We start from the raw sequence: 26,581 nt of genomic DNA, 5'->3' as shown, positions 1-26,581 counted from the left end.
AATTGCCCCTACCCAAAAGTTCGACCCAAAGTGGGGGACATCAGAATTCGTTTTAGAGGTATGGTTCCTTCGGCAATGATCCATAGAATGCGATTTTCACAGAGCAATGAGCGATTTTCAAATCGACCCGCCCTAGTACATATATACTCATATAACTTATACTCAGAAGCGCTGAGACAAGTACAAATAACAAAAACCCATCTAAAAAAAAAAAACAAAAAAAAAAAAAACAACCCAATAAACACCCACCCATTGATACACCCACATTACTTGTTCTCAGAAGCGCTGAGACAAGTACATATAAAGAAGCAAGCATACATTAGGCTGGTTCCAAAAACAAAAAAATTTTGTTTGCCCAGTAAACACCTTTGAGGAAAATTTTTCTATTATCACAGCTTAATAAAAGGTCCAATTTTTGATAAATTCAATTTAATTATAATGCAAAAAACGAACGAAACCCAAAAATTGACAACTGCAGACCAGTGCCTGCAGGAATTCATATATGACGTTAACCAATTAGAGGTTTACTGCTCAAGATGGTCAACCTCACAAGCTACCGATTTATCAGAGTGTACGCTTAAGGTCAAATTGGAAGACCTAGATAAAATATGGGCAAAGGTGCTAGAGTCCCATCGAGAAGTAAGTTTCTCCGATAATTATACAGATGTTAGCAGCTCGGTTGAAAATTTATCAAACATGCAAATCTGAAATTTTGGAAGCCTTACAACATTTTAACACTGCTAGCACCAACCAACAACAAATACCCGCCCACCCAATAAATGATTCAAATTCTAATGATTTTTATTTGAAAGTACCACCGTGCGACACCGAAGTCTTTCATGGTGGATACGAAGACTGCCCATCCTTTAGAGATATGTTCACGGCAGTCTATAAAAACCACCCTAAACTCTCACCCGCTCAAAAGTTATACCACTTGCGCCTGAAAACATAACGGCAAGCGGGCCTTATTGTCAAACAATACCCACTGAGCGATGATAATTTCGAGCTTGTCTGGGAAGCGCTCAGATGTAGGTACGAAAACAAAAGGATACTCGTCGACAATCAACTGAAGACGCTGTTCAACCTGCCCACAATATTCGCGGAAAACGGAGAAGAAATCCAAAAGATGCAGACAACCATCAACAATTGCATGTCAACCCTTAACACCCAAGGAATCCCGACAACGGACTCGGACCCAATCTTCGTTTACCTCTGCTCATTCAAGCTGCCAAATGAAAGCCTTTCACTATGGGAACAATCCCTCAGCTCTCGAAAAGAACTCCCAATTTGGGATGATATAAATAAATTTTTGACCAGCAGATACGAGGTAGTAGAAAGATTAAGCACCTATAGACCAGGCAACGCGAAACCCCAATTTTCTAGTTTTACACCACGAATGGTGAATCAAAACTCGACTCATTCTAATAATAATAGAACCCACGCATATCACACGGAGTTCAATTAAACGGAGTCGTGTAGATTATGCAATCAATGCCATTCAGTCAAATCTTGCGTTAGGTTTAGAAATATATCGGTATCAGAACGAATGAGTCTATAAAAACCACCCTAAACTCTCACCCGCTCAAAAATTATACCACTTGCGCCTGAAAACATAACGGCAAGCGGGCCTTATTGTCAAACAATACCCACTGAGCGATGATAATTTCGAGCTTGTCTTGGAAGCGCTCAGATGTAGGTACGAAAACAAAAGGATACTCGTCGACAATCAACTGAAGACGCTGTTCAACCTGCCCACAATATTCGCGGAAAACGGAGAAGAAATCCAAAAGATGCAGACAACCATCAACAATTGCATGTCAACCCTTAACACCCAAGGAATCCCGGCAAACGGACTCGGACCCAATCCTCGTTTACCTCTGCTCATGCAAGCTACCAAATGAAAGCCTTTCACTATGGGAACAATCCCTCAGCTCTCGAAAAGAACTCCCAATTTGGGATGATATGAATAAATTTTTGACCAGCAGATACGAGGTAGTAGAAAGATTAAGCACCTATAGACCAGGCAACGCGAAACCCCAATTTTCGAGTTTTACACCACGAATGGTGAATCAAAACTCGACTCATTCTAATAATAATAGAACCCACGCATATCACACGGAGTTCAATTAAACGGCTTCGTGTAGATTATGGAATCAATGCTACGCAAACAAATATAGCGTTTGTGAGAGAAAATTGTTACTGCGAAAACTGTTTATCAACTTCACACCCCAAGAACGATTGTAAAAGTAGTTTCTCGTGCGTATATTGCTAAAAGCGTCGTCATTCGCTACTACATTTGCAGCCCAAACACCAACAATCACAACCAAACCCCAGAGCTCAAAATGCCCAAGCCGGCACCCCTAGGAGAACGGATGACGAGCGGCCCTCAACATCAAAAACCACCGCAAGAGCCACCTCCTCCCAACAGCCTCAGGACAAAAAACCGGTTTCCACACTCTTTTCGAGTAATCATGGAACCACCCTATTGCCAACAGCAGTAGTATCAGTATACTTTGCTGGCGAATTTTATAAAATTCGTGCCCTAATAGACCAAGGTTCACAAATACTTTTGTATTTTCGCGTATTCAAAAGCTTCTTGGTCTACCCACTAAAGAGCCTCTCCACCAGATATCTGGAATGGGTGGGTCGGTTGTGAAAATGCCAATAAAGTCTGCCAGAAAATATTCTGTTCAGCAGACTTAACCCAAATGATAGACGAACAAGCAATAATTTTGCCGAAACTAACTAAGTTCTTGCCCACAGTCAGAGTTTCAAGCATCGATCTCAAAGAACTGTCCCGATTACAGTTAGCCGATCCACAGTATTCGATACCATCGAAAATTGATGTGGCAATCGGCAGCGATATCACCCCACAAATCCTCACCGAAGAGTTCTAGCGGAATGTGAGTGGGACATTACTTGCCCAAAACACCATATTCGGATGGACATTAAGCGGCCCTGTAGCTGAAAAGTTATCAACATTTAGTACTCATGTCACGGAATGCACGGATGACCCCATCAATAAACTTTTGAGATAATCTTGGGAACTGGAAGAAGTTCACCAAACCCAACAACGATCAGCTGATGGCGAATACTGCGAATCACTCTACCGGATGACCACAATTCGCGAAGAAGATGGACGCTACAGAGTCATACTGCCGTTCAAAATGGAATTTCCAGCAAATCTGGCACTCGGTCATTCACGACCCGCAGCACAACAGCAGTACATCAGCATCGAACGAACCCTCGAAAGAAACCCCGAATTAAGAGACACATATTTTGAAGTCCTTAATGAATATTCAACCATGGAGCACATGGAACCCGCCTCCCAACAAGAGAAAATTAGAGATAATAAATATCTATCATTTTAACTACCCCATCATGCTGTCGTAAAACCCGACAGCAAAAGCACAAAAGTGCGAGTCGTCTTCAACGCACCAGAAATGTCACATTCTGGCAACTCGTTGAACAACGTCCTCCATACATGCCCCATACTACAAAATGATTTAATGATCGTGATACTTAAATGGCGACTTTATAAATTGTTTTGAGAAAATGTGTCGCCAAATACTCATCCATGAAGAAGATAAAGATTTTCATCAAATCGTTTTTCGAAAACACCCAACTCTTCCGATAGAAGATGTTCGACTGAAACAGTTACCTCTGGTGCAAATTGCGCGCCATATTTGGCAATTCGAACCCTACACCAACTCTCCCACGATTGTTAAGGCGAATATCCGCTCGCCAAAAACATTTTATTGAATGAAACTTATTTCAACGATATTTTGTCAGGCGGTCATAATATACAGTCCACTTTGAGCTCCATGACTTAAGTTATCAAAGCCTTAAAATCGACAGGGTTCCCTTTGCGAAAAATGTTGGCAAATCACCCTGAAATTTTAAAACCCGTTCCCGACCCTGATTTGACGTCGATTTTCTCAAATTCCGCGATTCGATTTCCACAAAAACCCTTGGAATTCAGTGGAACGCGCTAACCGAAAACTTCACATATACGTATGATCCACCATCAGCAGAAAACACGACTAAAAAAGGCAGATTCTATCAGCAGTTGCGTAGCTGTTTGACCCCGCAGGATAGCTATCGCCAATAATGATTCTTGCGAAAATGTTGCTGCAACAACTCTGGATGGAAGGAACGGATTGGCACGAAGACGTAAAGCCCGGGGATTTCCAAAAATGGGCCTCAATTTACGATAAACTCATTCAGCTGCATGGATTTTCAGATGCGTCAGAAAAAGCATTTTGTGCCTGTATATATTTACGGGTATAAACCCATGAAAATAGTTTTTCATCCCATTTGCTATCTGCTAAAAGCAAAGTAGCACCCCCCAAACCGTAGTCTTCCACGGCTGGAACTGTGTGGAGCAGTCTTACCCTCCAAATTAGTGAAACAGCTACGAAGTGAGTTGAATCTACCCCAACACGAACTCCTTTTCTGGTGCGATTCTGCCATCGTACTGGCATGGTTAGAAAAACCTCCCCATACCTGGAAAACGTACGTCGCCAACAGGACAGCGGATATTCTTAAAAACGTTGACAACGCCAGTTGGAGACATGTTTCCAGTAACGATAACCCAGCGGATCTGGGCACTCGAGGCTGCAAGCCTCAGGACTTGGTAGAATGTCCATTATGGTGGGGAAGGACCTAATTGGCTTATCAGGCCATCAACTTCGTGGCCAAAGGATATATCTCACCACCCAACTCCCCCCAAACAACGACATGTGGTGGTATTCCACACCCTGCAGGAAGAAAATGTAGATATACTCGACCGTTTTTCGTCGTTTTCTCGAGCGCTTAGAGTCGTGGCGGTTTATCCGGAAAGCCAGGAAACTGAAAGTTCCAGCAACGCTAAACCTAACTCACGCCGAAGTGAATGACGCCAAAATCAAAATCATCATTCAAATTTAAGGAATTATTTCGGAGACACGATAGAGCTGCTTCAAACGTCAGGACCCTTAAATAAAAAGAAAACCCTTTTGACATTAAGCCCCATGTTATATGACTCAGGAATCATGCGAGTTTCTGGAAGATTAGCCTATGCCACATGTAGCTTTAATGAGCGGCACCCAATTATCGTACCCGAAAACTCTCGATTTTGTTCTCTTCTGTTGGACTTCCTCCATTCGAACATGCTGCTTACGGTCCGAATGGTATAGCAACAGTACTGCATTCCACGTTTGAAGCAAAAGGTCATCTTCCACTGCAAAACCTGCACCATCAACAAACAGCAAATGAAAACGCAGATAATGGCAGCCTTGCCACCCGAGAGGTCAACATATTCCCTACCCTTCCATACAACATGAGTAATTTTTGCTGGACCATTTTTGGTAAACACGTTTCCCCTTCGCCGAGCTTCGTATGTGAAAGCTTAAGTTTGTGTGTTCGTCTGTTTTTCCACAACGGCTGTTCATTTAGAAGTGTGTTCTGACCTCACGAATAAACGCAGCCTTTGACCGATTCACTGGCCGCCGTGGCTACCCCATCAGATATTTTCTGACAACGGAAAAACGTTCTTCGGCGTACAACGCGTGCTACAAATAGAATTCACCTATTTCCCCAAGAAAGTCGCTACAGACGTCGCAGAAAAGTATGCAACTCACGGATTCTCATGGAAATTCATAACACCATACGCTCCACACATGGGTGGTCTATGGGAAGCGGCCGTGAAAGGTTTCAAGACACACTTTACGAAAGTAACAGGAAACCAGAAATTCTCCTTCGAAGAGCTCACTACCCTCTTAGTACGCATCAAGGCGGTCCCCAACTCCCGCCCGCTCTCCCCTATGTCCGAAGATCCAATGGATCCCTTAGTCCTAACCCCAGGGCATTTCCTACGTGGCGCGTCACTCTTATCATTACCGGAGCCAACTGCAGAGCATCTCACCTTGGTCAATAAATGGCAGAAACTGAAAGTGCATCACCACCAGTTCAGCACACGATGGAAGACCGAGTACCTCAAGGAGCTGCCCAAGCGGTACAAATGGAAATGCCCTCAACGCAATATCCAAGTTTGGAGATTTAGTAGTGGAAAAGGATGATTTACTACCCCCGAACAAATGGCGTTTGGGGCAGGTTACCACTTTACACCCTGGATCGGATAACCATGTTCGAGTCGTGGAACTCCAAACCCAAGGCGGACTAATAATCCGGAATATCGCCAAGTTGTGCGTGCTACCAACTGCCTAGCAGTGCTAACCCTACCTCTGGTAACCTCTGCCTCATCCCCGTAGCAATCTGGAAAAATAATATACGGTATTTTTCTAAGCCGTTTCCTGAGAAATATTTATTTTTCTTTTCTTGTCTTTACAGGATCCGCAGATCTTCGGAGATCCAGAAAAGACAGATATGTGGTTAGCGACACGTGCTAAGGCAGTGCCGGGCGTTCCTCACAATGAAGCCGGAGGAGCGCTACGAGTGCGCGAGGAACCACCGGTACTGCATAAACTGTGTGGCAGTGTCGCACAGCACAGGGGCATGTGACTCCCCGTCTAGCTGCCGCAAGTGTTCACTCGGCCACCACACCTTCTTACACCGAGATCGACGACAGGACAACAAAGCGGGACGACACGCAACACTCGACACCGGGACAGGGCGACCCCACGAGCCCGCGCGCAAAACCGCCAGAGAGCGATACAAAGCCGATCAGCTCGGCAAAAGACCGAAAAAGTGCGGCAATTAGTAGCTGAGGCAGGGGCGGCCTTGGACAGGGTTGACACCGCCCTTAACCCATCAACGCGTCGAGCGGGAGGGGGCCGGGGGGGGGGGGGGGGGGGGGGGCATGTTGAAGACATGATCTAGTTTTCGGACTAAGTCCGTCCCCTCCGTCTGGCAACACCCGGCCAGTGCTGCCAAGCGTATGCAGTGCAGCTCAGCTGTGTCTGAGACCACCACCGCGCTCACTCGCATAATTTAGCTTTCAATCAAACTACCCACCCGAAAACACGCAAAATTTACCGTCTGCCCGCCGTTGCGTATATTTCATTTTTCTAGTTTGTTAATTATCCCTTTTTTACCTTTATATTAAGTCCCTTTCATGTTTGTCCCCTCATTTCCATATGAGTTTTTGACCCACGGAAAAGTCTTTTTCGGTAACTTTCCGTTGAGCTAGACACCTAATACTTAGAACATAGTTAAGATCTGGGAGAAATTACAACGCAAGTAAAAAAATCCTCTAGGTGGTGCACGGATCGAGATATACAGAAAATTAATTTTAAAATGGAAATTTTGCGATCGAATTTTAACTAACTTCTCGATAATCCAGAGAATTGAAACTTAGCACATAGTTTGCGAGTCGATGGCACTACAATTCGTGGAAAACAAAATGCCAACAGGTGGCAGATGAATCGAGATAAACGAAAATCCCTGAAAATCCCTGAAAAAACGCAGGGAATCTTCCGATAGATTTCTAAGTAACTTCGCGGTGAGCTAGAGACTTGAGACTTGGGCCGTGAGTCAGAACCCGGTGACAATGCAATATTTGATTAAAAAAAATTCGCTAGGTGGCGCATGGATCGAGATATTAAGAAAATTAATTTTGATTTGGGAATCTTTCAATCCATTTTTAACTAATTTCCCGGTGACCTAGAGACTTGAAACTTCGCGCCCAGTTCGAGGCTTGGTGAAAATACAATTTACAGAAAACAAATTCCGCTAGGTGGCGCGCTAAGTGAGATAATTACAAATCCTTGAAAAACAAGGGGAATCTTGCAATCGATTTTGGGTAACTTTCCGGTCAGCTAGAGCTAAGTGAGATAACTACAAATCCTTGAAAAACGAGGGGAATCTTGCAATCGTTTTTTGAGTAACTTCCCGGTGAACTAGAGACTTGAAACTTGGGCCGTGGGTCAGAACCCGGTGACAATGCAATATTTGATCACAAAACCTTCGCTAGGTGGCGTATGCATCGAGATATTAAGAAAATTATTTTTTATTTGGGAATCCTTCAATCCATTTTTAACTAACTTCCCGGTGACCTAGAGATTTTAAACTTCGCGCACAGTTCGAGCCTTGGTGACAATACAATTTACAGAAAACGAAATTCGCAAATCTTGCAATCCATTTTTGAGTAACTTGCCGGTAAGCTAGCGACTTGAAACTTGGGCCGTGGGTCAGAACCCGGTGACAATGCAACATTTGATCAAAAAAAAAATCGATAGGTGGCACGCGGATCGAGATAGTAAGAAAACAAATTTTAATTTGGGAATCTTTCAATCCATTTTTAACTAACTTCCCGGTTACCTAGAGACTTGAAACTTGGCACTTAGTTAGAGGCCTGGTGGCAGAAAACAAAGTTCCGCTAGGTGGCGCGCTAGTTTAGATCACTGCAAATCTTTTAAAAACTGGGGGAATCTTGCGATCGATTTTCATTTCATTTCATTTTTTTGTGAGAACCCGGTGACAATGCAATATTTTATCAAAAAAATTCCACTAGGTGGCGCATGGATCGAAATACTGAGAAAGCTGGTTTTAAATTGGAAATCTTGCAATCTGTTTTTAACTAACTTCCTGGATATCTAGAGACTTTAAACCTGAAATATAGTTTAAAACTTGGTGACAGTACAATGTTTGATCAAACAGGATTAGTTTGAGCTATGTAACGCACAAGTCGAACTATTTAGAAGATTAGGTCATACCTTCATAGCTAGCCTCCTGAGTGTTGTAGGCGTTGTAAAACTCCACCTCGTTGAAGGCCCAACTCAATGCACGTCCTTGCATACTTTTAGGCGTACGCGACTTTCACCACGATTCTTTTCGACTTTCAGGCGTATGCGAATTTCACCACGAATTTAAGCTGAGCAAATTAAGTAGGTGACGAACGAGGTGGAATTCCTTTGTTATGATGCGAGGTGGAATTCTGTTGTTTTCGCCAGTTTTGTCAGCGAAAATTCCACTAATTCTCTTAAATCTTGCTATTTTGAACAAATAAATAAAGATAAGAATTTTCACTTAGGAATTACTTAAATTACTAATGAAAGTTGCAATTGCCTTTTTGTAGGCAGTACTAAAAAATTGATAATAAAAAGATGATAAAAAATTTTAAGGACTACCTTTATATGAATGGACCAAAAAATAGAAGGCAACTTTTGCTTTAATACAGACATTGTCTTGTTGAATTTTGACTAAAACACTTTAACAATAGCTCTTGTAAAAGAATTTTGGGATTTTAAAATTATAAAAGTAGATCGCGTGTTTAAACTTTAAATAATCAATTAGTTAATCCCAAGCACATGGTCTGCCTTAAATTGAAGGATTGCGCTCCACCTTTATAGTTTTAAATCCCAAAATTCTTTTACAAGAGCTACTGTTAAAGTTTTTTAGTCAAAATTCAACAAGACTATGTCTGTATTAAAAGAAAAGTTGCCTTCTATTTTTTTCAATTTATACAAAGGTAGTCCTTAAAATTTTTTATCATCTTTTTTTCTATTGTGTAATACAAGTGAAATAAAATAATATAACTTTTCTATATACCATAAATAAAAGCAGTCGATATTTCCCCCAACCGGTTGTTATAACAAATGAAATGCAAGAAATGCTTGATGAAAAAAAAAATCCGGTTTAAAAATTCTGCCTTAGTTACGGTCCCAAGCGAATTAACATTTCTTATTGAAATTTTATACTTACTTACTTACTTAATTGGCGCTTAACCGTCTAAACGGTTATGGCCGTCCAACAAGGCGCGCCAGTCGCTCCTTCGCTCCGCCAACCGGCGCCAATTGGTCACACCAAGGGCGTTTAAATCGTTTTCCACCTGGTCCTTCCAACGGAGTGGGGGCCGCCCTCTACCTCTGCTTCCATAGACGGGTTCCGATAGAAACACTTTCTTGGCCGGAGCATCATCTTTCATTCGCATAACATGGCCTAGCCAGCGCAGCCGCTGCGTTTTAATTCGCTGGACTATGTTGATGTCTGCGTATAGCTCGTAAAGCTCATCATTAAATCTTCTTCGGTACTCGCCATCGCCAACGCGTAGAGGTCCATAAATCTTTCGAAGAACTTTTCTCTCGAACACTCCCAAAGCCGCTTCATCTGCTGTTGTCATGGTCCATGCTTCCGCCCCATATAACAGGACGGGTACGATAAGTGACTTGTAGAGTGTGATTTTCATTCGCCGAGATATAGATGTTGTTTAACACGTATGCAAAGAATTAAATTTCCGAAAATTCCAGCTCTTACATATGTATGTCGCTACACCATTTCTTTTAAAGTTTAGATATTTACTGTGACTCGTACATAGATACTTCCAAAGATCTTGATATTTATTTCTAATTAGGGGAAAAGTATGTCAAATTCATCGCAGCTTAATTTGATGTTTGCAAAAGAAGGGCAACTTCGTAAAAAATCTTTGCAACTAAGATTACGATTTTAAAGACTTTCTAAATTAATTTGTTATCTACTTTGAATCGAGCTTAAGACTTCGTCACAATATTTAAATGCAAAAAAATTTTATATTACAATGGAACGTGAACTTGTCTAAGCGTTTTGGATCGAGCGAGATGCAATTTATTTATTTACTCTGATTTGGATACTTTTCATATATTTTTATACTCAGCTGAGCAGAGCTCACAGAGTATATTAACTTTGTTCGCATAACGATAATCCCTAACGGCATAATCTAATCGAAATAGATATAGAATTCTATATATCAAAATGATCTGGGCGAAATAAGAAATTTATTTAGCCATGTCCATCCGTCCGTATGCCCTTAAACACGATAACTTGAGTAAATTTTGAGGAATCTTGATGAAATTTGGAAAGTAGGTTCCTGGGCACTCATCCCAGATCGCTGTTTAAAATGAACAAAATCGGACTATAACCACGCCCACTTTTTCGATATCAAAAATTTCGAAAAGCGGAAAAAGTGCGATAATTCATTATCAAAGATGGATAAAGCGATGAAACTTGGTAGGTGGGTTGACCTTATAACGTAGAATAGAAAATTAGTAACATTTTGGACAATGGGCGTGGCACCGCCCACTTTTAAAAGAAGGTAATATGGCAGTCGTTGAAGATATCCTGATGAAGTTTGGCAGAAACGTTACTGCTATTCCTATATGCATGCTAAATAAAAATTAGCAAAATGGGATGACGAACACGCCCACTTTTTAAAAAAAATTATTTTTAAGTCAATTTTTAACAAAAAATTCAACATCTTTACAATATATATCTAAGTAAATTATGTCAACATTCAACTCCAGTAATGATATGGTGCAACAAAATACAAAAATAAAAGAAATTTTCAAAATGGGCGCGGCTCCGCCCTTTTTCATTTAATTTGCCTAGAATACTTTTATTGCCATAATTCGAACCTAAATTTGCCAATCCTTGTGAAATTTGGTGGAGGCATAGATTCTATGACGATAAATGTTTTCTGTGAAAATGGGCGAAATCGTTGAAGGCTGAGCAGAGCTCACAGAGTATATTATTTTTGTTCGCATAACGGTAATCCGTAACGGCATAAACTAATCGAAACATAGAAGTCTATTCTATGTATATATCAAAATTATCTGGGCATAACGTAACGGCATAAACTAATCGAAATACATATAGACTTCTATGTATCAAAATGATCTGGGTGAAAAAAGAAATTTATTTAGGCAAGTCCGTCCGTCCGTCCGTCCGTAAACACGGTATTTTGAGTAAATTTTGAGGTATCTTGATGAAATTTGGTAAGTAGGTTCCTGGGCACCCATCCCAGATCGCTATTTAAAATGAACGAAATCGGACTATTACCACGCCCACTTTTTCGATATCGAAAATTTCGAAAAACCGAAAAAGTGCGATAATTCATTACCAAAGATGTATAAAGCGATGAAATTTAGCAGGTTGGTTGACCTTATAACGAAGAATAGAAATTTAGTAAAATTTTGGACAATGGTCGTGGCACCGCCCACTTTTAAAAAAAGGTAATTTAAAAGTTTTGCAAGCTGCAATTTGGCAGTCGTTGAAGATATCATGATGAAATTTGTTAGGAAAGTTACTGCTGTTCCTATATGTATGCTTAATAAAAATTAGCAAAATGCGATGACGAACACGCCCACTTTAAAAAAAAGGGCGTGTGGCACCCGGGGACTGTCGCGGTAAAGCTATTGCATATTATCAACTTATGCAATTATAATATTTATGCAACATTTGGTTTTCTTTGATATTAATTCAAGTTTTGTCTTTGATATTAATTCAAGTTAACCTTTTTAAGCGTGGTGACCGATAAGAAAACAAATTTTTTACTTTTATTGAATAAATGAGAAGTTAATATTTAACTTTCACTTTAAATTTAACTTTATTTTTAACTTTAACTTTCACTTTAACTTTAACATTCACTTTAACTTTAACTTAAACTTTAATTTTAACTTTAACCTTAACTTTAACTTTATCTTTAACTTTGACTTTAACTTTAACTTTAACTTTAACTTTAACTTTAACTTTAACCTTTACTTTAACTTTAATTTTAACTTTATCTTTAACTTTAACTTCAACTTTAACTTTATTTTTAACTTTAACTTTAACTTCAACTTTAACATTCACTTTAACTTTAACTTTAACATTCACTTTAACTTTAACTTTATTTTTAACTTTAACTTTAACTTCACCTTTAACATTCACTTTAACTTTAACTTTAACTTTAACTTTAATTTTAACTGTAACTTTAACTTTAACTTTAACTTTGACTTTAATTTTAACCTTAACCTTAACTTTAACTTTGACTTTAACTTTAACTTTAACTTTAACTTTAACCTTAACTTTAACTTTAACTTTAACTTTAACTTTAACTTTAACCTTAACTTTAGCTTTAACTTTAACCTTAACTTTAACTTTAACTTTAATTTTAACTTTAACTTTAACCTTAACTTTAACTTTATCTTTAACTTTGACTTTAACTTTAACCTTAACTTTAACTTTAATTTTAACATTCACTTTAACTTTAACTTTGACTTTAACTTTAACTTTAACTTTAACTTTAACTTTAACTTTAACTTTAACTTTAACTTTAACTTTAACTTTAACTTTAACTTTAACTTTAACTTTAACTTTAACTTCAACTTTAACTTTAACTTTAACTTTAACTTTAGCTTTAACTTTAACTTTAACCTTAACTTTAACTTTAACTTGGACTTTAACTTTAACTTTAACTTTAACTTTGACTTTAACTTTAACTTTAACTTTAACTTTAACTCTAACTTTAACTTTAACTTTAACCTTAACTTTAACTTTAATTTCAACTTTAACTTTAACTTTATCTTTAACCTTAACTTTAACTTTAACTTTAATTTTAACTTTAACCTTAACTTTAACTTTGACTTTAACTTTAACTTTAACTTTAACTTTAACCTTAACTTTAACTTTAATTTTAACATTTACTTTAACTTTAACTTTGACTTTAACTTTAACTTTAACTTTAACTTTAACTTTAGCTTTAACTTTAACTTTAACTTTAACCTTAACTTCAACTTTAACTTTAACTTTGACTTTAACTTTAACTTTAACTTTAACTTTGACTTTAACTTTAACTTTAACTTTAACTTTGCCTTTAACTTTAACTTTAACTTTAACTTTAACTCTAACTTTAACTTTAACCTTAACTTTAACTTTAACTTTAATTTTAATTTTAACTTTAACTTTAACTTTATCTTTAACCTTAACTTTAACTTTAATTTTAACTTTAACTTTAACCTTAACTTTAACTTTGACTTTAACTTTAACTTTAACTTTAACTTTAACTTTAACTTTAACTTTAACTTTAACTTTAACTTTAACTTTAACCTTAACTTTAACTTTAAAAAAAAAAAAAAACTTTAACTTTAATTTTAACATTCACTTTAACTTTAACTTTGACTTTAACTTTAACTTTAACTTTAGCTTTAACTTTAACTTTAACTTTAACTTTAGCTTTAGCTTTAACTTTAACTTTAACTTTAATTTTAACTTTAACTTTAACCCTAACTTCAACTTTAACTTTAACTTTGACTTTAACTTTAACTTTAACTTTGACTTTAACTTTAACTTTAACTTTGACTTTAACTTTAACTTTAACTTTAACCTTAACTTTAACTTTAACTTTAACTTTAACCTTAACGTTAACTTTAACTTTAACCTTAACTTTAACTTTAACTTTAACTTTAACTTTGACTTTAACTTTAACTTTAACCTTAACTTTAACTTTAATTTATCATTCACTTTAACTTTAACTTTAACTTTGACTTTAACTTTAACTTTACTTTAACTTTAACTTTAACTTCAACTTTAATTTTAACTTTAACTTTAACTTTAACTTTAACTTTAACTTTGACTTTAACTTTAAGTTTAACTTTAACTTTAACCTTAACTTTAACTTTAATTTTATCATTCACTTTAACTTTAACTTTAACTTTGACTTTAACTTTAACTTTAACTTTAATTTTGACTTTAACTTTAACTTTAACTTTAGCCTTAACTTTAACTTTAACTTTTGCTCTAACTTTAACATTCACTTAAACTTTAACTTTAACTTTAAGTTTAACTTTTACTTTAACTTTAACTTTAACTTTGACTTTAACTTTAACTTTAACTTTAATTTTAATTTTAGCTTTAACTTTAACTTTAACTTTAACTTCAACTTCAACTTTAACTTTAATTTTAACTTTAACTTTAGATTTAACTTTAACTTTAACTTTAACTTTAACCTTAACTTTAACTTTAACTTTACTTTAACTTTAACTTTAACTTTAACTTTAACCTTAACTTTAACTTTAACTTTAACTTTAACTTTAACCTTAACTTTAACTTTAACTTTAACTTTAACTTTAACCTTAACTTTAACTTTAGCTTTAACTTTAACTTTAACTTTAACCTTAACTTTAACTTTAACTTTGACTTTAACTTTAACTTTAACCTTAACTTTAACTTTAATTTTAACATTCACTTTAACTTTAACTTTGACTTTAACTTTAACTTTAACTTTAACTTTAACTTTAACTTTAACTTTAACTTTAACTTTGACTTTAACTTTAACTTTAAGTTTAACTTTAGCCTTAACTTTAACTTTAACTTTTGCTCTAACTTTAACATTCACTTTAACTTTAACTTTAACTTTAATTTTAATTTTAGCTTTAACTTTAACTTTAACTTTAACTTCAACTTTAACTTTAATTTTAACTTTAACTTTAACTTTAGCTTTAACTTTAACTTTAACTTTAACTTTAACATCATTTTTAACTTTAACTTTCGCTTTAACTTTAACATTCACTTTAACTATAACTTTGTCTTTAACTTTAACTTTAACTGTAACTTTAACTTTAACTTTAAATTTAACTTTAACTTTAACTTTAACTTTATCTTTAACTTTAACCTTAACTTTAACTTTAACATTAATTTTAACTTTAACTTTAATTTTAACTTTAACTTTAACCTTAACTTTAACTTTATTTTTAACTTTAACTTTCGCTTTCGCTTTAACTTTAACTTTAACTTTATGATCCGGGGTGGGCGTGAGCTTAGCACCTGCTAACAAGCCAACCTAATATAAACGCACGCAAGTCATTTTCTGTAAAAAATGTCTCATGCACATACAACTTGTATGAGAGCAACTCAAATTGAATTTGCTGCGTGAAAACCTAACTCGTTCTGCGTGACATTTAGATTTGACGTTTGCACTCATGCTTTACATTGTCGCAACGCGTGCTTATTTGGGTTCGGGCAAAAAACGCCGGTTGTTTGCGTGCGCTAAAAAAACGCAGTGCGGTTTTATTAGGTTGGCTTGTAAGCGACCATATATGTATACGATAAGCGATAGCACAATGGCTACTTCGTGGAAATGAACGACAGCTCTTTTAGTTTGATTTCGATGGTCGTATGGTGAAGAAGTGCCGCACGCGCGCTTAAAACTGAGTACCAAAGAGTGTATGTGACACACATTCATCATTCAATAATTGAAATCAAACTAAATAAATAATTGTTTTTGCTTTCGTGCTCGCTACGCGTTCGTGTTTACTAACACATTCTCAATTTGGTAACCGTGTAAATGTAGTGGTGCCCACTGCTGTTTATGGTAGAGATCCAATTTTATGTATTTGGCCTGTTGCTAACACCGAACCTTTTCGAACCTTTTCTAACCTTTTCGAGCCTTTTCGGATCTTTTTTGACAAATGTCCGTTACGGTTTTTTTTTGATTTAGTCGCCAAGCCCGCGATAAAATCTATGCAATAGCTTAAAAATTTTTTTAAGTCAAATTTTAACAAAAAATTTAATACCTTTACAGTATATAAGTAAAGTATGTAAACATTCAAGGCCAGTAATGATATGTTGCAACAAAATACTAAAATAAAAGAAATTTTCAAAATGGGCGTGGCTCCGCCCTTTTTCATTTAATTTGCCTAGAATACTTTATTGCCATAAGTCGAACAAAAATTTACCAATCCTTGTGAAATTTGGTAGGGGCATAGACTATATGACGATAACTGTTTTCTGTGAAAATGGGGAAATCGGTTGAAGCCACGCCCAGTTTTTATACACAGTCGACCGTCTGTCCTTCCGCTCGGCCGTTAACACGATAACATGAGCAAAAATCGATATATCTTTACTAAACTTACTTCACGTACTTATCTGAACTCCCTTTATCTTTGTATAAAAAATGGCCGAAATCCGACTATGACCATGCCCACTTTTTCGATATCGAAAATTACGAAAAATGAAAAAATGCCATAATTCTATACCAGATATGAAAATAGTAATGAAACATGGTAATTGGATTGTTTTATTGACGCAAAATATAACTTTGGAAAAAACGTTGTAAAATGGGTGTCACACCTACCATATTAATTAGAAGAAAATGAAAAAGTTCTGCAGGGCGAAATCAAAGGCGCTTGGAATCATGGCAGGAATACTGTTCGTGGTATTACATATATAAATAAATTAGCGGTACCCGACAGATGACGTTCTGGGTCACCCTGGTCCATATTTTGGTCGATATCTCGAAAACGCCTTCACATACACAACAGAGGGCCACTCCCTTTTAAATAATCATTAACATCTTTCATTTGATACCCATATCGTACAAACACATTTTGGAGTCACCTCCGGTCCACCTTTATGACGATATCTCGAAAAGGCGTCTACCTATAGAACTAAGGTCCACTCCCTTTTGAATAATCATTAACACCTTTCATTTGATACCCATATCGTACAAACGCATTCTAGAGTCGCTCCTGGTCCACATTTATGGCGATATCTCGAAAAGGCGTCCACGAACTAAGGATCACTCCCTTTTAAAATACTCATTACCACCTTCCATTTGATACCCATGTCATACAAACACATTCTAGGGTTCCCTAGGTTTATTTTTCTACATGGTGAAACAAAGGCCTAAACTTCGCGTTACCGCAGAAAATTAAACCTATGCAGGACATAATAGTGGATTCTGAATTAGCCCTCCGGAAAGTAGATACGGAAACAGCAGAAAATGTGCGTTACTGTGTAAAAAAAGCGCTTATGTCGAAATCCAAGTCCATACCCAAAAACTCATCCCTTTTTCACAAAGCGGTCAAATCGTTAAACGATAAAAATATTTATGTAACAAAAGCCGATAAAGGCAATTGTGTAGTTGTGCTAAACGAAGCTGATTACAACAAAGGTATGACCGAGCTTATTGAGGAAGGAAATTATGTCAAGGTGAAAAATCCTCTCCCGAAGATGAAAAAGCAGGTGATCGAGTGCAGAAAAAAGTATGCGGAAATATTCGGTCGTCGTTGGGACAAAAATATGCATAAGTCATACGTCCGTGTGCCTTGCTTATATGGTTTATATAAAGTTCATACGCCTGGAAACAAATTTCGACCCATTATCGCCGGGTATACCTCACCTATAGCAAATATAGCATCATGGTTGAGTAGTTACTTTAATGAACTCAAGAGTTTCGATAACTTTTCTATAAAAAACTCTCTTGAACTATTCGAAAAGGTAAAAAATATGCAGATAAATCCGAATGAATGCTTTACTTCCTTTGACATAACTTCGTATTTTTCTAAGGTACCGAAAAATGGTGCTTTGGATGCCTTGAAAGTTTGGCTGGATAAACAAACTATCAACCCGTTCATCGCCAACGCTTTATTTCATTTGACCTCTGCGTGTATAAACCTATCATTTTTCCAGTTTAGAGGAGTTTTCTATGAACAAACAGAGGGCCTACCAATGGGTTTAAGCATAAGTCCGTTTCTATGCAATTTGTTCATGAACAGTTTTGAAGAACAACTTGTTCAAAGCTCTCTATTCCCACGCTTCTATTGCAGAAACGTTGACGATTGCTTTATTATTATGGAGGGGGAAAAAATCGAAGAAACCCTGACTCTATTCAATTCAAAAAATAATGCAATACAGTTCACATGTGAATATGAATCCAATAATGAGCTACCGTTTTTGGACCTAAAAATAAAATGCGATATCGATGGAAATAACGAATTCGATATATATCGGAAGCCCACCTCGACTGATCGATTTATTCCGATTGAGTCCAATCACCACCTTTCCCTCAAATTAGCCGCTTTCAATTCTATGGCTCACCGGCTAGTAAATGTGCCGCTCAGTGATTCGGCATACAAAAAAGAAAAGGAAAAAATCGTGAGCATCGCGAAAACAAATGGTTATAGCTCCAGCATTATATTGCAAATAATTAAAAAGCACCACAACAAAAAGGAACGAAGGGAGAGTAGTTCATTTTTTGACACAGTGGGCGTGGATGATAAGAAGACTTGGTGTAGCATGACTTATGATCCAAACAGCTTTAATGACTTACAAAAACTTTATAGGCAAGTAAATGTAATGTTGGCCCCAAAAACAACAACAAAGTTAAAATCCCTATTGAAAACAACGAAGGACAGATGTGAAAATTTGGACAAGCCGGGCGTGTATTCAATAACGTGCTCGCAGAAAAACGACGATGGTAATATATGCGGCGCTAAGTACATTGGTCAGTCGGCCCGCACTGTACGAATTCGGTTAAATGAGCATTTAAAATATATAAAGAATATTGACCCGAGAAGTGGAATCGCTGAACATGCTTTATCGAATAGGCACCGAATAAGCGAAGACGATTGTCAATTAATAAAAGCAGAAACAAATAATAGCAGATTAAATATTCTAGAATCTTTACATATATATGTAAACAAAAGTGACTCGGTAAATCGTGATACAGGCCCGCTGTATTCGAGTCTATTCGCAGCTCTTCAGTAATGTTTGATGGTTCCGTTTATTGTTATACATACAGACATATATAATTACTTTCTTTTTTGTTCTTGTAACTCTCTTTAACTTGTTACATTTTATTAGCTTTTTCTAAATTCGTTTGTTTGATTTAGTTAAGCTTACTTTGTTTATTTTTATTTTGTTTTGGTTAGTTGATCGTAGCAACTGATGAAGACACTACGTATGTGTCGAAACAATTGTTTTGCTCTTGTATTTTTAATTTAATAAAGAAAAAAACAATAAATATATTGTTTAAACGACTTTAAGGTGTATCAATTTTATATTGTCGTGTGTGTGAGTCGTTTACCGCTCTAAACTAACTATTTAGTTACATGGTGATTGTTCCCCTATTTTGTCTCCAAAGCTCCCAGCTGAGTATATAATGTTCGGTTACACCCGAACTTAGCCTTCCTTACTTGTTTCTCCAATATTTTTCAAACAATTTATGTATTTTTATTTTTCTTTTCAGTTTACGGAAGCACCGCTGATTTAAATGTTGATGATGGCAACATTTCTTTGTACAATGTAGATGGTAACCACAAAGTGTGGAACGGCTCCCAAGATCAAATTCACGCAATTGCTATTGAAAGTCCATATGAAGTATTTTCGGGTGAAGTGTCTACTCTCGGGCGTCCAGTAAGAGCCCGCCAAATAAGTACACCCATTGATGTACCTCCACCACCCATGCGTGAAGAAACGAACAAGAAACATAAAGCGAAGACAGTGTCAAAAACATCAGAAAGTCAGAGTCTATCCGGAACGCTTATACGACCAAAGCCCATTCATCCCACTGCATTACAACGGACAGGTATCTATACAGGGACTCCTGGAGGTATTATTTATGGGCCAGTGTTAGGAACAGGAGTGTTCCCAACAGCGCAAGTTTCACGTAGCTATCACACAGTAAGTCATCGAGGCATTCCTGGACGTCAACTTGCACCACTTGTACCCTCGCAAATTATGCCAACTCCACAATTTTCGATGCCTTTACAAATGTCTGTTCTTGCACCAAAACATTATGCAACACTTCGCTCTACAATATCAACTAAAGGGAAGAATAAAGAAAAAAAGGGTAGTGGTATACCTGTTGGGCTACCAATTGTACCTTCTCTGCATGCTTTTCATCCTAGCATTGGTTCGCCTCTGCCACCACAACCTGCATTTGATCAATCCTTAATTGATGAATCGCGACCCCTAGTGATGTCGAATAGAAAAATTGCGCTTTCTATGTGTAATGGGCTTAACAGATCTTTAAATTCGGAAGCAGACTCGCAGGGAGGCACTGGCATATATCGGCGGAAAGGTCACATAAATGAACGGGCCTTTAGCTACTCAATACGTCAGGAGCATCGAAGCCGAAGTCACGGTTCATTAGCTTGTCTTCAATTCAATCCGCCTGACGTGAAGAAAGAGTTAGAAATTGCACAAATGGTTGCTGGACTTGAGTTAAATGATGGAGATGAAAGGGAAATGACATCAACTACACTACATCGAAAAAACAAACAAACTACTAATAGCGGTGGATCTGCTAATTCAGAACAGCAAGCGATTCATGGGAACGGAGCCTCTATTGCCATATATGCGAAAAACATGAGGTTTTCAGGTGGATATGTGAAGCCGCGCAGATAAATTAATTCAAAAGGATATTATCGCTTCTATATTACAAATACAATAAGGGAAAATTACATGTACCATACTGACTTTACAGTTATTGGCAAACACAAACTGAGAAACCTTCTAAAAATCAGTCATATATGCCAAAAACATGGGGTTTTCAGGTGGCTATGTTAAGCCGCGCAAATTAATTAATTCAAGAGGACTTTATCTCTTCTATTTAACAAATACAATAAGGCAAAATTTACATGCAACATACCGACTTTACAGTTAGTGGCAAATACAAATTGAGCAACCTTCTAAAAATCTTAGCCATTCGCAAAAATGCGTTTAAAATATTGGTCATGTCTTTTATTGTTAATTTTGTAAGCCAAAATGTAGAGAAGCAGAGCTGATTTTATAATAAGTTACAATAATAGTAACTTGGCATAATGTACCTCCGGGATGTATTAGGCCGAGCTTCTCTTAACCGTCCATCAGTTTGAGGTCGATGAAAAAAGGTGCCAATCGCTTCGTTTCGCTTTCCACCTGGTCCTTCGAGCGGAGGGAGGGCTCTCTTCTTACTCTGTATCCATGGTCAAGAAAACCTTCTGCGCCGGATCATCTTCTTTAATTCGCATCACATGGTCTAACCAACGTAGGTGCCGTGGTTTAATTCGCTGGAGTATGTTGATGCTTGTATGAAGGGCTTAAAATGTAACATTAACTCTTTCGAAGAACTTCCAACAGGACGATTGTTGATAAGTCTTATTTTTGTCTGGATTTCCGGCTGATATTGTTGTTTGCATTAACCCAGGTTTCCAGATAAATAAAGTCCTTTATGTAAGGTTTATAATTATACTTTACTCGTTTCAACTTTGTTAGAGTAAAAAAATTTGATTCAAATTATTTTTGAAATTTTACATCAAAAAGAAATTTTTTGATTACTTTACTTCATTACATTCATCATGATACAAAATATGGAGGTAGTTCCATTTAGTGTGACGTTAGCCACTTGACTTTTGTGGGGACAATGACAATTTCACCAAAAACAAGCTACCAGATTGAAAAATGTTAAAAATGTTTCTAATTTTGAATGATTTCATATTAACGGATATGACTAAATTACTTTCATAGTTATTTGAAATAAAAATAAAATAAAAAATTTTAAGCACTTCTTTATATAAAAGGACAAAAACCAGCGAAAAATGTCTCCTTATATAAAGACATATTCTTGCTAAACTTTGATTTTTAAATTTTGACATAGAAATTGCAAAAATATTCATGAGAAATAAAAATATAAAAGTGGAGCGCACATTGCTTGGATTGGAAAGTTGGTAGGAAAGGAGTTATTATTAGTTATTAGTTATCAATTGCGCTCGACCTTTATGTTTTTACTTCTCATAAATATTTTTCCAATTTCTATGTCAAAATTTAAAAATCAAAGTTTATTAAGAATATGTCTTTATATAAGGAGACAATTTTTCGCTGATTTTTGTCCATTTATATAAAGGAAGTGCTTAAATATTTTTTAATTTTATTTTTATTTTCTCGGTGTCTTAACTTATCTGTTAAGTTATACGCATGTAGCCCAATGAGAACTTACACCGCTAGCGAAACATTTTTTATTGTGTCATCGGCTGTCATCGACCTCTGAATTAAGCTCTAAATCTTTAGCCTCTAGCTCATCGTGCGCCACCTAACGGTGTTCTTTCTCCTTTTGTTCCTTTGTCACGGTGTTTTAACCTGCCTCTGAGGTTTCATGTTTGTATCTTAATGAGAAGTTTCTTTAAAATCGATCTCAAAACATCAAATTTCCAAATTCTTATCTAAATATTTCGATCCGTGCGCCACCTAACTTAATTTTTTCTCCTTTTCTTAAATTTTCTCGGCGTCTTATCCTATCTGTGAAGTTATACAGTTGTAGCTCAATGTGAACTTACATAAAAATCAATCCCGAAATTCCCTCCGTTCCGTTTGATTTTTCTAAATATCTCAGTCCGTGCACCGCCTAGCGAAACATTTTTTATTGTGTCACCGGCTGTCTCTAAATTAAGCTTGGTCTCTAGCTCATCGAGAAGTTGCTTAAAAGCTGGTTTGAAAATTTTCAAATTCTTATCTAATTATTTAGATCCGTGCGCCACCTAACGGATTTTTTTCCTTTTGTTGTATTTTCACGGTGTTCTAACCTATGTGTAAAGTTTCACGTTTGTAGCTAAATGAGAATTTACTTAAAAATCGATTGCAAGATTTGTATGAAAAGCGGACAAACATTCAACCGACCTAATATAAAGGAAGTAATAAAAATAAAATAAAACAATTTTAAGCACTTCCTTTATATAAATGGACAAAAATCAGCGAAAAATGTCTCCTTATATTAAGACATATTCTTGCTGAACATCTGGTGCTTCTACCTCTTCAAGTCCCCAGATGTTTGTCTCAGGCAAAAAGAAAAGAAATAAAAAGAAAAGGATTTAAGCAGTAATAATATTTATAAATAGTTTTATTAATTTTTAAGAGTTAACAATACAAGCCTCTTATAGTTGTAATGTTAACGCTATTGTCACATGTATTTAAGGCAAAAATAAAATTAAATTAAATATATTTGGCGTTAATTACCTGTAGGAGTGTGGCTGCTGATCCGCGAGATTCTGAAATCCAATTGACGAACGACTTCTTCCTAATACTGTTTTCACACAGAAACTTAATGATCTCATTTCACCTTCTAATGAAATCGTAAATTTTTGCTTTCACACAGAAGTAACTGCTCGATTAGTATGAAGGACGAAATGTCAAGCGAATAAAATGACAATGCTATATGACAGACGATCATGGCGGAACGATACAAGGTGGCAGCATGGTGACATACCTACATACATCAATAAGAATTCCATGTACTTTGTTTTTGTAAATTCGATGGACAAATGTCAAAATCCTACTGCGCCGGAAGTTGATGTATCAAATCAAATAAAAAAAGCTTATAATCAGCTGTTCGATGCGGCCACCTTGTATCGTTCCGCCATGCAGACAATGGCATTTTCTTTGACAAATAACATTTTTAAGCACTGAACACACCAAAAACTAAGAAACTGAACGCTCCCAACAGAGTTGCATTGTGCTTTTGACTTCATTAGGCATTCGATTAGCTGCTAATGAAATAATTATAGATTCGAATTTTGTAGGGAAGATTGAGCTCAATAAGCGTCTTAATGTAGAAAACTGCCTTTATTATTCAATAAGCCGTCTGTGTGAAAACAGTATTAAGCTCCGCCAGACCGTTAAAATCTGCGGTCGGCAGAGGGAAACCGTTTGCCTGATAAATACGTACATCAGGATATGTATGTATCTTTATGATTGCTGGCAGAATATGCCAGCGCACAAGGAAAAGACCCGTATCTTCGATATATACGTATATGGGGATATATATCCCTAAATGAATGCTGGCAAAATATGCCATGCCCAGTTATGCTGCCAGCAGCATGAAAGTACATGAGATTCCGTATAAAAAGCAACACCTTAGTCGCAGCCTTAGGTTTTTATCATGCACTCTTTATAGTAAAATAACGCACCCTAAGCTACAAGGTACATTTTAGCGACAGCTTTCATTTTTTGGCCTAGCAGCTTATAAAAAAGCCACGCGCTAGAAATTACCCTATAGTGCTTTAGGACTGCGTATATCACGCAGCCACGGTTGATGGTGCCGTTTGGGCATTACTTTGTTGAGAGAAAAGGTAAATGCTTAACAGAATCCTTGCATTTGATTGGGTAGTTTATGAAACTTTCTATTATTAAGAATTAGGGCTTTCATATGGGTCGCCTAGGAAGAAGTGAGTCTTTTATATTGATGGTAAGCAAAGAGAAAAAAAATATTTTCTTGGATCAGCGCAGCAACGAATCCTGACCGGTCTAGCTTAAAACTAGGATATTATTTATGAAGGCCAACGCGTGAATTTCCTCTCGTTCCATCCTTAAAACTTGATGCAAGAAAAAGGAGCATAACGATTTTGGAAAAAGGCATGGTGGATTTTCAGTTTTTTGGCACTTTATTTTATAAATATTGTGCACAAATTTTTATTAATTTCAATTTGAAAAATCAATTGATTAAATGTGGGATCCTAGGGCACGATCCCGATAGGAGCCATCCGAATATATTACCTTGGGCTATGAGCGGGTCCATTGTGGTTGGCTGAGCGCCGGGTATTAATATCTCCGTGTAGGTGTCGGCTCCCAAGACGAGTCGAATGGGTGCGGAGGTGTAAAAATTTGGCGTGAGCGTGCTGGAGATAGAAGGATCGACGCCGGCGGTTGGGCTGATGAGCGAATAATACTCCTTGATGATGGCGTGTACAATAAAACGTTTATTCAGGCCGTGCGTGCCTCGTATTCGGAAAAGGCAGCCTGGTGTAGTGCCAGGGGCGTCGTCATCTAAATGTAGATGCCGAGCCATATCGTGGGCTATTATAGGCGTTGGGGCGCTAACGTCGATTAGAGCGCGGACCATATGAAGGCGTCCTTGTGCCTCAATTTTCACCAATGCAGTAGGAGATATTGATACGAACGGCCGCAAGGCGATCGTTTTACGAACGATGTGCCCAGTCCTGAGGGTTTCCGGTAACTGCGATGCTCGGGAGGCGGTTCTGGCTATCGTGCGTGCAGAAACTAATTGGCGATGTGGCGATTTTGCACTTCCGTCGCGTTGGTATGAAGGTCCCGCGTTACACTTGCGTCGATGTCGGTTTGATGGGCGGAAATTACGTGATTCGGCTCCACGCCGTTGTTGCTGTCGAGAAGAGATTCAGCTCCGACTTCGACAATCTCCCCTTCTTCAGGGTCGTCGATATTTAACGATGGGTTGGGTGGCGAGATGATCGTTAGATGTGCCGGGCATGAAACCCCTCTTTTTGGCATTTGTTTCGCTGGTTGTCACCTTAGCGCTCTCGGGGTGTTGGGCTGTATTATGCGACCATATATAGTCAGCCTTTAAAAGGAGCCCAAACCTGCCTGCGCGAACCTGGTAATTTTAGGGAGTGATAACTCACATCCCCTTCCTAGTCTCGTCATCGATCGCAAAGTTATAAATGTACTAAACTTCCTGCTCTAGTACTTTGCTACCTTTACTCTCTCTCCCTATTCTTGTGCATTCAGTTTGAGCAGGTTTTAATGTGTGCATTCGTGCCCGCTTGAGGATGCCCATGGTTGTTTTGTATGTAAGACACCCTTTTTATAAATATTATGAATTAAAAAAAAAGAAATAATTGAAGTGGATATCGTTGTTATTTTGAAACTGGGTGGTTCCTGTGATTAAAGGGGTAGTATCCCATGGGTGATAGGTTTTTTAGGTTCGACGATTTTCCTCTGGCGACCGGGGTTCTTCGAGATTTTAGTGGACTGTATTGGACTGTTCGACTTTTCCTTGCGAAAATGAAGCGAAATTCCTATGAGGTAGTAATGACGAGAAATCCGTCGCTAGCAAAAGCTGAATATGTTTATTACTGTGTTATTGTTATGGAAGTTTAATCTTCACTGCCGGAAGGGAGCAGGACGAGTTACACGAGAGGTCTGGTCACTTGGCCCTTAGAGGTCTTGATACCAACCACCCGTACTCTATCGTCGGAGCCGGGGTGTACCTTAGTAACACTTCTTAGACGCCATTCGTTAGGTGGGAGGTTGTCTTCTTTAACAACAACCAAATCCCCGACGTTCATGTTAGTTTTTAGATGTTTCCATTTATTTCTTTTCTGAACCTCAACTAAATATT

General features: G+C 37.2%; 1 protein-coding gene across 9 annotated transcripts in view; it reads left to right on the top strand.

Moving 5' to 3' along the window:
• LOC137236873 (uncharacterized) overlaps positions 1-21,182 on the top strand; it is a 318,688-nt gene extending 297,506 nt beyond the window's left edge. For all 9 annotated transcript variants that reach the window (XM_067759941.1, XM_067759935.1, XM_067759934.1 and 6 more), the window contains exon 3: positions 19,700-21,182. In XM_067759941.1, the coding sequence (XP_067616042.1) occupies positions 19,700-20,859 (1,160 nt within the window). In that variant the 3' untranslated portion in view covers positions 20,860-21,182. The remainder of the gene's footprint in view (positions 1-19,699) is intronic.
• The last annotated feature ends 5,399 nt before the right edge of the window (positions 21,183-26,581 follow it).

The sequence above is a fragment of the Eurosta solidaginis genome, chromosome 1, assembly GCF_040869045.1.
Source record: "Eurosta solidaginis isolate ZX-2024a chromosome 1, ASM4086904v1, whole genome shotgun sequence".
In the NCBI taxonomy this organism is placed as follows: domain Eukaryota; kingdom Metazoa; phylum Arthropoda; class Insecta; order Diptera; family Tephritidae; genus Eurosta; species Eurosta solidaginis.
This window is presented reverse-complemented; position numbering and strand designations above follow the sequence as displayed.